General features: G+C 43.2%; 1 protein-coding gene across 1 annotated transcript in view; it reads left to right on the forward strand.

Annotated features, from left to right (window-relative positions):
• grk3 (G protein-coupled receptor kinase 3) overlaps positions 1 to 11,180 on the forward strand; it is a 57,088-nt gene extending 45,908 nt beyond the window's left edge. The window contains exons 15-21 of the mRNA XM_061077476.1: positions 1,503 to 1,603; positions 2,047 to 2,113; positions 4,069 to 4,164; positions 7,249 to 7,411; positions 7,500 to 7,636; positions 9,573 to 9,686; positions 9,779 to 11,180. Coding sequence (XP_060933459.1) covers positions 1,503 to 1,603; positions 2,047 to 2,113; positions 4,069 to 4,164; positions 7,249 to 7,411; positions 7,500 to 7,636; positions 9,573 to 9,686; positions 9,779 to 9,940 — 840 coding nt within the window. The 3' untranslated portion in view covers positions 9,941 to 11,180. The remainder of the gene's footprint in view (positions 1 to 1,502; positions 1,604 to 2,046; positions 2,114 to 4,068; positions 4,165 to 7,248; positions 7,412 to 7,499; positions 7,637 to 9,572; positions 9,687 to 9,778) is intronic.
• Positions 11,181 to 12,319: the final 1,139 nt, after the last annotated feature.

Raw genomic sequence — 12,319 nt, forward strand, 5'->3', positions numbered from 1 at the left:
GGTCAGATTTGGCAAACACACGAGATGAATAGTGTTCATTGAGCCCACCCAGTGACATATCTGCTCTCGCCCACCCCATTTCTTTCCTCTTCAAATCCAAGCTGGAGTTGTGAAAAGGCGACTCATGTTGGAGCACAGACACATTCACAAAGACAAACCGAACAGTGAATTTTCACCACAGCTTTGCTCCTCTCCACTCTGCGCGCCAGCAGCACTCGTCCATTACAGTGGACGGCGTCAAGAATCTGTGACCGTTAATGGGTTTTGTCAGGACATGGAACAACTGAGATTGGATAGCTGCACCCTGCACCCCCATCCACACACACACACACACACACACACAGACACACACACAGGAGCTGTTTGGTTGAGCAGAACCTCCAGACATAGAAAGTATGATCTTTCATATCACAATAAATCCAGATTAGGATTTTTAATCCAGCCACTTACTCTGATTTATCCCCTTAATCCTTGTCGGCGTGTGTGCATGTGTGAGGAAGAGAGACAGTTAAAGAGATAGGGGGGGCTTCAACCCAGCCCCGACCAGGCTAAAAATACTGCTCTTTATGTCTTAGTGTTTATTAAACATGATGAATTGTCTCATTACATAAACAAGATAGAAGCAGACAGCAGTGAAAAGGCTGAGAACTGAGCTGCAGGACAGGAAGAGATGGATAGGAGAAGCGGGGGGGGGGAACCCTGATAGATGGCACATCTGAACTCTGAGACATCTCCGCCAACTGCTGAGTAAAGTCTGTCAGCAAAAAAAATAAAATAGAATGAAATGAAAGGGTGGAGGCGGACTAGTGCTGTACTAGAGTTTATCTGACTGTGAATTGCCTTACCAGGGGCCACTGGAGAGCTGAGAGAGGGACATTAAAGGGATAGTTCATCCAAAAATGAAAAATTCACTCATTATCTCCTAAACCCTATGCATATGCCAAAACACTTCTGGAGTCTTGGGGGTAAAATTTGTTCGAGCAGAATCCAATCCAATAAATGTCAATGACGAGTCCTTCTTCAGACGTTATAAAACAACATATAAAAACATAAAATGCCTCCGTATTGCTTGTGTCGTGTCATCCAAGTGTCCGGACCTCCCAACATTCATATTCCATTCGAAACGAGGTCATTTACACCGTGTTTTTAGATTAGATGTCTGCCCGTAGCTTCCAACGAGGTGCATTCAGGGACTGTCGGAAATGCTAGCGTCCGTTAGCTTAGCCACTTCTGGTGAACTTTTAGACTTAAATGAACTAAATCTATTTCCATAAGCTTTTCATGCTGCACAATCAATATGTATAGATACTTATTATATCCAATAAACATGACCCTTCTTTAATACTTTCATATACAGGTATTTTAACTGATGGTAGACAGGGGGGTGATGAAAACCTGTGCCATCTATAGTAATAGATGCAAAAGATGTTGATCTATTTCAAACTCCCTATTCCTCACTTTCACTCTCTCCCCCTCTTCGTCTCTCCCTCTTTCTCCTGCAGAATGTGGAGCTGCCAGACTCTTTCACTGCAGAGCTCAAAGATCTGTTGGAGGGGCTGCTGCAGAGGGATGTGTCCAAGAGGCTCGGCTGCCAGGGCCGAGGGTACGACACGCACTCAAACACACACACACACACAAGGATAAAGTTCACATTAAGCCCCGTCACATCTCAGTGTTGATATCCACAGCGAGGGAATGAATTCATCAATTAGACAGATTTTGTTAGATGTGCTCTTTAAGGCCAAAAACAGTGGGTGGTGTGGTTTACAGCCCAGTGAAATCAGATAGAGACAAGACATCAAGTTCTCCGATAGAAGACAAGTTCATAACTAATTTCATCAGCGCTGTCATTTCGCATCAGCTTAGGACTAAACCGGAGTGATGGATCACTGTCTGCACTGGGTATTTGGCTAAATAGCAGGAGTGTGAGTGTTTGTCAGAGGGGAAGTCATGTGGTAAACACTGCCACCTAGTGTACACATTTTAATGTACATTTTTGAACCCCCTCCCTCTCTCTTTCTCTCTATCACACATGTACACACGCAGAGCCCCTGAGGTGAAGGAGCATCAGTTTTTCAAAGGCATTGACTGGCAGCAGGTGTACCTCCAGAAGGTGAGTGAGCTTCATTTTCTTCTTTTCATCACCTTTTGATCTTTGTGCTCCAGGTGGTTTTTTTACAGTGAGAATCTTTGTTGCGGCGATATTTTGACTGAATCCAGTCTAATTTGTTTTACCTCCACCAAGGAGGTTATGATTTTATCAGCGTTTGTTTACTAGCAGGATTACGTAAAAACTAGTGGATGGATTACCACAGACTTGTGGAATGAGGGTCAGGGAAGATCCCATAAAAAGTGTGGATCTAGATCAGGGGACAGACCTAATATTTTTGTCACTTTCCTTTACGTTGCAAGACAAGACATTTATTGATATTGATAATTACTTGATCTTGATGGAAAGAATTGGGCACATTTAGGATACTTAGATACATATAATTGTGTGCAATTTGGGACAATTTGGTACGATGAAAGCATGCACTCTTCTGAGGTATGGTATTCTAGTTGTGTCCAAATGTGCAGTGGTTGTTCGAACAAATGAGAATTGACATATAATTTCTCTTAATGCTTTGTACCCCTTTGTCAATATAAATATTCCAAGCATTTAATGAATGTGTTTTGCACAAATGTTAAAATTTAGAAGGACAAAAAAGTTTGAGCAAACTAAAAATTAGTTTGTGTTAAATTCAACAACACGGTGAAGCAGTTGAGGTCAGCTTTGTTGTGTGTGGAAACAGAACTGAAGACAGCAAACAGCCTCAATCCATCATCCATTTCCATCAGTTGTGTCACACTGAAATTCCTCCTGTGCCTCAGTGTGATGCTCTAGTTGTGGACTTTCTCCAGTTACTGAAGAGAATAACATCAGTCCCACTACGGTACAAAGTACAGTCTGTTGCACTTACACAGATTAAATACATGGGATTAGATCCAACAATGGACATTTCAACATTTTAAAATGTATTCTGTAGACTGGTATCTTTCTGGTTGCGTCTTTTATGGTATCTAAACAGGTAAGCACAGCCTTCAAATACAGGTTGATTCCATCAAAACATAAAATCTGCATTCATTTTTTATCCTTGCATTAGCAATGCTAGGCACAGCAGTGTAGACCTTTCAGACCACCCTCCTACTAAAGTGGATTAATACTCGGATTTAAATGCACTGTCTGAACAAAGCCACAGGAGCCTACATTATAGATCTTGATTTATAGTTTGGATTCAAATTTCATGCATTGATTTCTCAAAGGGCAAACATGCCACACACATATTCACATATGATCATAATTCTGTTCTTCTCTATAACTGCTTTGATGTTTCTTATCTCAAGTAAATGGATCACTGGAGCTATATCCAGTAACTTGTATTTCATCTGGTTACTGATAAGAGGACTGCTGTCACGCAGCCGCCATATTTACCTGATTTATCTGGTGCGACAGGGAGCAGCAGCAGTGGTGTTGAGATAAAGGTTTGCAGTGCAGATGTCTCTGAAAGATGTGACTAACTGAAGAGCAGTCGCTTCATGCTGTTGTCACCATCAAATAAAAAGCCATAGTCAGTGGTTAAACATTCTGGTCCGGACAACTTTGTTTTACCAAAATTAATGCAGACTTTATGTTTGGTTTTAAAAAAAATGACTCTTAAAAAGCAGAACATGAAACGATTGATATCAAAGTCTTTTAAAGAAAATAGTTTATGGTAAACATCGACCCTGGGTAATAAGATGCTGAATTGTACACCTGACATTCCAGAGATTTACACTGCTCCAAAAAATGAGTGTGCTGCATTAGGTCAAGTAATGGTTTCATTTTTAGTGCAACTCTGTACAGCGCTACACTAGTGATAAGTCCATTCGGTTACTGTTGCTATGGTTACCCCACCACTTCAGGGAAGCACTGCTGTGGGACTGTTGTCTGGTTGTGTTGCTCACACTCTCCTGTTTGTCCTCCTGCCACGTCTTCTTAGATTGTCCCGCTCTGAAAATCATGTCTGTGTTCTCTCCCTCTGCCTCCAGTACGCTCCCCCGCTAATCCCCCCCAGGGGAGAGGTGAACGCCGCAGATGCTTTTGACATTGGCTCTTTTGATGAGGAGGACACCAAGGGCATCAAGGTAAAACACTCTCACACATCCCAGTGTTACATTTGCTACCCACTTCTCTTCCTCCACAGATGGTTTCTGTGAGTGTCCTATCACTGTAAACAGATGTGTCCTGTATCCCTCTCAGCATGTATTGCTCAAATAATAAAGGGCGTGTGCTCAGCAGCAGGAGAAAACAAATCACCACTGTCATAATAATGTAAATATGGACATTTTTAGTATCTAGAAATGAAGGAATTTGATGGAAACCAGAAAAAAGACTTTAGTTTACTCACCCTCTGATTTCCAAAAGCTGTACACACCATGCTTTGGTACACATCTATCAGCTCTTTAGTAAATGCAACACATTGACTACAGGTGAGAATAAGTAGAGTAAACACACAAATGCAGACCAAGTCAGCTCTTACAGGTGACCCTAACCCTTTAAAATGATAATTTGAGCAATGTTATAATAATAAGATAATATAGAATAATTGCACCATCTGCATTTGGATTGGTTCCCTATTAGCCTCACATTGTGCAATTCTGTCTGACACCGGGCAGGAAACTTGAGGCTCAATTAAGTACGTGTGCCAGTTCACTACAGAAACAAGAAGAGTTCTGCAGTAGCCATTGATTGTTCTACCAATGTAGTGGACATGGCAGATTGTGGAAAAACCTGAGTAATTGTGGAAAGTCAATGTCAGAAAGCAGCCCTTCAACGTGGCTGATGGCCAGTCAGACTATTGGGAGAGCTCCGGAACTGGAGAGGGTCCAAACTGACATTTGTTCTCTGCTTTTATCACAGCACTGTTATCAGAGTGTCTAGTTCAAACTCTGATTCTTGCTATTTTGTTTTCTTGCTTTGGGCTGTAGCCAGACTGATAGTTGTGTAGCAGTGTTGTAATCAGCCAACAGTTTACTGATACTACATTTTACAGCCTCTCAGGCTTTGCCGCTTTTCTTTGTCTAATATCATTTTCATAAATTGCAAATCTTTGAGTTGGAGGGAATTGAAGCATACATTTTCCTCAGCTTTTCCTCATTTTATTTTAATTAATAGAATAATCAGAAAGGTGTCAGCAGGTTAAACAAGAATTAAAAAAAATGAGACGAATGAGAATTAAATTGCCAGTGTCCCAACCCTTAAAAAAACAACAAAGAATATAAAATTCTATTAAATTCCTGCAGTTTTCTTGATTGAAATTAGGAGAACAGAACTTCCCTTATACTGGACATTAGTGAAATTTAGTTCAGAATTAACTAAAGGTCATATTTGATGGTTAACTGAAGGACTTGGTTTGGGACTTAAGAGGAATATGAAACAAAACATTTAAATAAATCACACGGGAAAGTATAGAGGTGTGGGAGTCTCGGCGTGCGTTTATTAACAAATCAACCACAGAGACTTCCGGGCGCCACCAAAACATCCGCTTTACACCAACCCCAGTGCAATTGTTACCTTGGTAACCCTACAGCTCCTTACCGGGTGTGTAAGTGTGCAAACCACATTAGTGTAAACAGTCTTTGGTGAATTCTGTATTATCACCTGTCCCCTACAAAGGTGGGTTTCACTGAAATAATCAGCAGATTCTTCAATAATAAAAATGTACCCAGAAATGTCCCACAGTCTGAACAGGCAAAGCTGCTGTCAGTGATAAATATAATTTTTAGGTTTGTGATTTTTCTTTTTTTTCTTTCAAAAATTATCATCCATTCAGAAACTCTTATACACACTGTTCACCACCGATAAGCCTCGCAGCAGATTTACAGTATGAATCACATCAGTGTCCAATTTCCCATTGTCCAAAGAAAGACAGGAAACCAGATCATTGAGCTGCATCCTTTCCTAAGAAACAAGCGGTCCATAGTCTTTAGAATAAACCTTTTAACGGTTACCTCAGAAAACGCTGCAGCCTGCTGGCTCTCCTGTGGGAGCTATAGAAGCTGTTACAACAACCCAAGACTGCAAGTACTTCCTGGTTTGTTTTCTGATCCCCTGCATGTGCAAGCACTTCACAAAGATGTCGTTCCGACAGCCGTCACTGAACTGACTTTACCTTCCTGTTTCACGGGATGTTGATGAGCTCTTGATCATTTCACTATAGCTTTAGATTTTGAAGCAACCGATGGTTTGAAATTAGTCATTTCAACACATCGTGTAATGTGGTTGTTTCTTCCCCGGGAATTTCTTCCTCCCTCATTTACATTAATGTGGCAGCAATTTCAGTTATTCTTCCTCTGACACCACAGTGCAGGGAAATAAAAGGCACACGTGCCTGTTGAAGTGTCCCTGGACAGCGTTCATCTTTAACATTGCAGCAATGACAGACATAACTGCAGTGTAGTACGAGAGCATCAAGATGGAGGAGGGAAAGTGCACAGCTCTGGTCCCTTGATGTTAATCCAGTCAGAACAAAATGACTGTTTCTTTGTGAAAGTGAAAGCGGAGCAGGGAGTTTCTTAAAGAGACAGTTAACGTTTACAGCAGCATCTCTGAACAAGTGTTACACTGAGAGGTGCTTATAATATTTGAGTGATATAGATGAGCAGGATAAAATACCTTAGCCTTCATGAAGGTAGTGAAGCGTCAAGAAATGACAGCTCCAAGCAGCAGGTAATGAATGTGTTTACTCAGTGTTGACTCTTTCACATGACAACACTATGTTTAATCTAAAAATATAAAAAATATATGTTAAAAGTGTTTCAAGGTGTTGCTTGATTTGTTTTTGTTTTTTTACTTTCCTGCCAAAGTCAGATAACCAAAATGATATCCGTCTAATGTTTTCACGTATAAATATAAGATGAAATCCATGGTTGAATGTAAAAGATACGGCAAATTACATTTATTTTATTTGAAAAGAAGTACATTCAACCCCAGCAGCCAACGGATATTAACCGAACATTAACATATTTACATATATAACATATATAATGAAATATTCCTTTTTATTACATCCACTTTAAAAAGTGGAAAATGTGATAAACTGAGGTCATTTACTTCCTGTAATCTTTATAAAAGAGCTCTGTATTTATTACCAGGCGACAATATTTAATCCTCAGAGTTCAGTCACCACTGAACGTCCTGCTCTCTGTTCCTGTCTGTTTGTGCTCCAGTTGCTGGACAGTGACCAGGAGCTGTACAAGAACTTTCCTCTGGTCATTTCCGAGCGCTGGCAGCAGGAGGTGGCGGAGACGGTCTACGAGGCCGTCAACTCGGACACGGACAAGAGCGAGGCTCGCAAGAGGACTAAGAACAAGCAGCTGGGCCACGAGGAGGGTAATTATAATTGGCAGGAAATGACACGATGACAGATTTTAACACACAAACCCAGCAGCAGAAGTTCTGACCGTGTGTATCTGTGCAGACTACGCCCTGGGTAAAGACTGCATAATGCACGGCTACATGTTGAAGCTGGGGAACCCGTTCCTGACTCAGTGGCAGCGTCGATACTTCTATCTCTTCCCCAATCGTGTGGAGTGGAGGGGGGAGGGCGAGTCGCGGGTGAGTGCATCTCATAGCACACACGGTTCCTCACATGTCCACGTTCTTGTGTGCGAGGTCGATATCTGTCTGTCTGTCCTGAAACGATGACGTTGTGTTACTGCTCATTTTTCTGTCGGTGTATGAATGTTGTCTGTCTGTCTCTGTCCTGATTCCACTCTTGAAGGGCAACTGGCTCAATCATTTTAAAAAGCAGAGAGACGGGGTGAGTGTTTAAACACCCGGTCCTGGCCCCTGCTGTGTCCCCAGAGTCTCCTGTAGATAATAGTCCACCTACCTGCTTCAGACTCAATAGAGAGTTTCAGTCTTCATGCCCTCATCAAACTGCTGCAAGTAGCTGAACTCAAAGGAGAGCCACCCTGAGAGGCGGTCGAGTGCTGGACCTCTGTTTGGTGCAGAGCTGGTTCCAAGTCTTTAGAACCAGTATTAACCCCTTGAACCCCGACTAACACAAGAGTCAACTCAGTATCTTTGACATTGGTTTAGAATTTCCCACGGAACTGATTTAAACGTTACTGCTCAAAGATTCATATTAGGTCACATGCCACTTTTCAAGTTTGACAAAAACAAATAGTTTCATGTAGAAATAGATCTGATATTTATGTAAAAAAAAACCTGTGGAGATAAATACCTAGAGTATGTGCAGGACCACTGACTTGACATGTGAGGGCATTTTCAAACAGCTAAACTAATCCTGATAGTCCACGTTCACTTTGGTTGATGGATCCAGGTCATGAGTTTTATGTCTTGTCAAAAGTTAAACTGCTGCACAGAGGTTAATATTAATCCAAGGAAGGATTTTAGCTGTCCTTGAAAATAAGTTGAACTTAATGACCCGGTAGAACTTTTTATTTTAAAGGGCCCATATAGTGAAAAATACATTTTCTGGGCTTTTACTATCCTCAGTTACTTGAAGCGATTCTCAAAGCATGAAAACAGTTAGTCAGCGGTCAATAAATATGTTATTGAAACGGGTCGTTTCGTACTTCCTCCCCCGTGAGAGTCATATGGGTTCGCACTTGTCACTCAGCCCCAGCCAGCCGGTACCGGTCCAGGCTCCAAACCCCCCCCCCCCCCCCCCCCCCCAAGGGTTAACAACATTTTTAACACTAAGAATGTAATTGAAACCATGCAGGTCTTTTGTATTGCACAGGTCTTAAGCTGTGACTGTGGCTACATCAACACGACTACATTTTAGCTTTAAAAGTCATCACTGTTGCTTTGGTTCGCTTGCTCTCTGCACACTACTGTGGAGTTTTCAAATGCCTAAAAAGGATTACATTGAATTGCTGGCCCAATTTTAGTTTGAAAACTCCGGCTCTGCATTGTAGTCTGGATAGTCACCAATGGAAAGAATGACACAGTCGCCTGTATTCGCTTCCTGATTGGTCCTATAGGGTCACAGCTTCACCAGCAGTGAAGGCAAAGTGTTAGTTATATTAACTGTCAGTAACAGTTCCACTAAATTAAATCCCTGTTCTTACTTTTCACCATTGATGTTCCTCATTTCTACCATTTTCTGTAACTTGGCAACAGACTGCAGAGTAGACAATCTGCTTCCTGTTTACATCTTCACGCACAAACCCAGTGTACATGAATGGTCATGTGACTTACGGACAGGAATTATTACTGATACAGAGCTAAAACTCTCATATGGAAAGAGACCGTTGTGGTTTGAAAATGCTGTTTCAAACCAACACGCATTAGTGTGTGGCATTAGTGTGTTACAGCTGTGTTATTATTGTTCCAGGGTATCAGCGGACTTGTTTTTGCCTTCAAATCTAAAGCGTCATCTCCACGGCTCTGCAGTAACTGTTGTTCACTCAACTGGAAGCCCACTGTGCGACTGTAGTCTCTCAGCTTCAGCCCTAATGCATCATTATCTGTGCTCTGCTCGGTGCGCTTTACATTTGCTAATTTCACATTTTGTTCACAGCAAAACCTGCTGACAATGGAGCAGATAGTGACGGTGGAGGAAACGCAGATTAAAGACAAGAAATGTATCCTGCTGCGCATCAAAGGAGGGAAGCAGTTTGTGCTGCAGTGTGAGGTAGGGCTGCTTTTATTTCCCCCACCGCGTCGGCAGCACGAAGACCGAGAGCTGATCCCTTGATTTGATTTTACCTTTTGTTCTGTGTGCAGAGTGATCCCGAGTTTGTGCAGTGGAAGAAAGAGCTGACTGAAGCGTTCACAGAAGCCCAGAAGCTGCTGCGTCGTGCCCCAAAAGTCATCGGGAAAGGGCGGGCCGGAGTGGTGGAGCTCTCCAAACCTCCCCTCACGCACCGCAATAGCAATGGCCTGTGAATACACACACACATATACAAACATATACACACATGTATATATATACACACATATATATATATATAAATACACAGAACACACACACACTTTCACACAAAACACACACTGCAATCCACCTCCCTCCCTTCCCCCCCCTCCTCATCAGCCACAGGACATTTGCTCTGACGCCTTCCCAGCGATCGCCCACGACGCCTTGCAGTGTGTCAGCGGAGCGTGCCCACCGGCCTCTTGCAGAACACACACTTTCCACATGACGACCAATCATGAGCACGATATCGTTTTTTTTCTGCCGTGGGACCTTGCCAGTCATGGAGAGGACGAAAAAGACAAGGCAAGGAGAGAGAGACGACATTCAGGAGGACCCTGCACGTGAAGAACCTCTGTGTGGACTTGGATGAAACGCTCCTCTCTTTCCCTTTATCACTCCCCTCCCCTTGCCCCCCCCCCCATCACTGCCCAACCTTGCTATGTTTGAATCAGGTGAATTCGTAACCGGGACCCGCAGTAGCCTGACGGACTCCTCGGAAAGCCCACGGAGCCACAGCTCTGATTACTGTCGCTCAGCGGAGATGAGACCAGGCTTTACTGGGGAATGTATTTCTGCGAGAGAGAGAGAGAGAGAAAAAGTGCTGCTTCACTGGTTCTTCTCACCCCTCCCTCTAACCATTTCTCCCTGCATTATTACATTAAGTGCATAAAGTGCCAACATCAATATTTACTTGAGTAACCTGAGCACCCAGAAGGACCTGCTCTGTGGCAGATGCCCCCCCCCCCCCCCCCCCCAAAACCAATCCAGACACACAGAGGAGGGGGGGGGTTTGCAGCAGCAGTGGGGATGGTGGATCATTCCAGTGCAGAGAACCGGAAGTACAAGGACCACAGACTCTTTCAGATTGGCTCCTGTACAGCCAGTTACCATAGAGACTGATATTTCATTGGCTGACAAACTGCAGCCGGGTTGCTATGGGAACCATGAAGACTGGTATACATGGGGAATTGGTAACCACAGACGACGGTATAACTATTGTGTATGAAGGCTACACTTGCAGAGAAAGAGATGATGGCGAATGTAGGGGAGGGAGGGGGTGAGGAGGAGACGGAAGAGTGTATATAAACAACCCTTTCTCTGTGCATCTCCAGTGTTCTAGTCCAACGTGTTTGCATTATCGGGGACTTCTGTGTCTGCCTGTTTGTGAATCTGTCCTGGCTTTTAGGGAAGAGGCTTGTTTTTCCTCCTGGGAGGGGGAGGTTGGGCGGGGGAGGGAGGGAGGTTGGGGACAGGCAGAGGCGTGACAGCTTTCAGTCACCGGCGTCGCTGCATTCACTCAGTTGGACTGTGTGTTTGTGTTTGTTTGAGTACGAGGAGGGGAAATCCTCTCGAGGGTCAAACAACACGCTCTGTGTTGGTGCACGGCAGCGAGTGCGTTGTGTCTCCATCTCAGCGGCAAGTGGAAGTAACGGTTTACCTTGCCGCTCACACACAGTCGCCACCGATTTGTACGATTGGTTTGCGATTGCAGTCGGTCTACTGTGGCAGGTGTGGCTGCAGTGAGGGGAAAAAAGAGGAAGATCTGGAACTAATTAAAGGAGTAATCCACCGTCAAACAGACCAAACACAACGATGTTAGCGGCATTTCAGGTGTTTTTTTCTTTTCTCGAAAACTAGTTCTTTGCGCTCATTCCTTCAACCTGCCTCATCTGCATATATTCCTGTATTGGTTGAATTGGCCTAGATTTCCCACAATGCCTGTGGACAGCAGCTAGTCGCTTGTCCTTCTAGGTGTTAAGAGCAGAAGAGGGGAAATAGTGAAACCTTTTTTTTCCAGGAGAAAAATCAAGAAACATTATGTTGAGCTGGTCTGTGGATTAATCTGCCCTTCCTTTTCTACATCTATATTTAATGGTTCTATTAACTAGCAAATTCCTTTTATAATACCTCACAATCTGGTGAGATGTATTCATAAATCCCCAGAAATACTGTTTACAATCACATGTGACAAAAAAAGGCATCAAATCTGGAGTTTACGGTTCATATTCTAACAATAAGCTGTTGCAAAGAGCTTAAATCGCCGCTCTGACCATAATGGATGCATGTTAGTATGACGTCAGCCTGCTCACATGAAGAAAAGGCATCAACAGCATCAGTGTTTCAGGGTGGACTTTTCCTCTGTCTTTCTCTATGATCTTACTCTCCTGAATGGGACACTTTCTTTTTTTGTCTTTCCTTCTAATTATCGGGAGCTTTTACGGTTTCACCCGCATTGTCGTCGACCTCATTGAAGTTTGTAGGCGGAGGGCAGAAACGTGCACAATCGTAGTGCTGAAGAACACACAGCAGAGCAGTGGGAACAGGAACTAGTGTCTTTATAAATTTCAGGG

This window comes from Limanda limanda, chromosome 1, assembly GCF_963576545.1.
Source record: "Limanda limanda chromosome 1, fLimLim1.1, whole genome shotgun sequence".
Lineage (NCBI taxonomy): Eukaryota > Metazoa > Chordata > Actinopteri > Pleuronectiformes > Pleuronectidae > Limanda > Limanda limanda.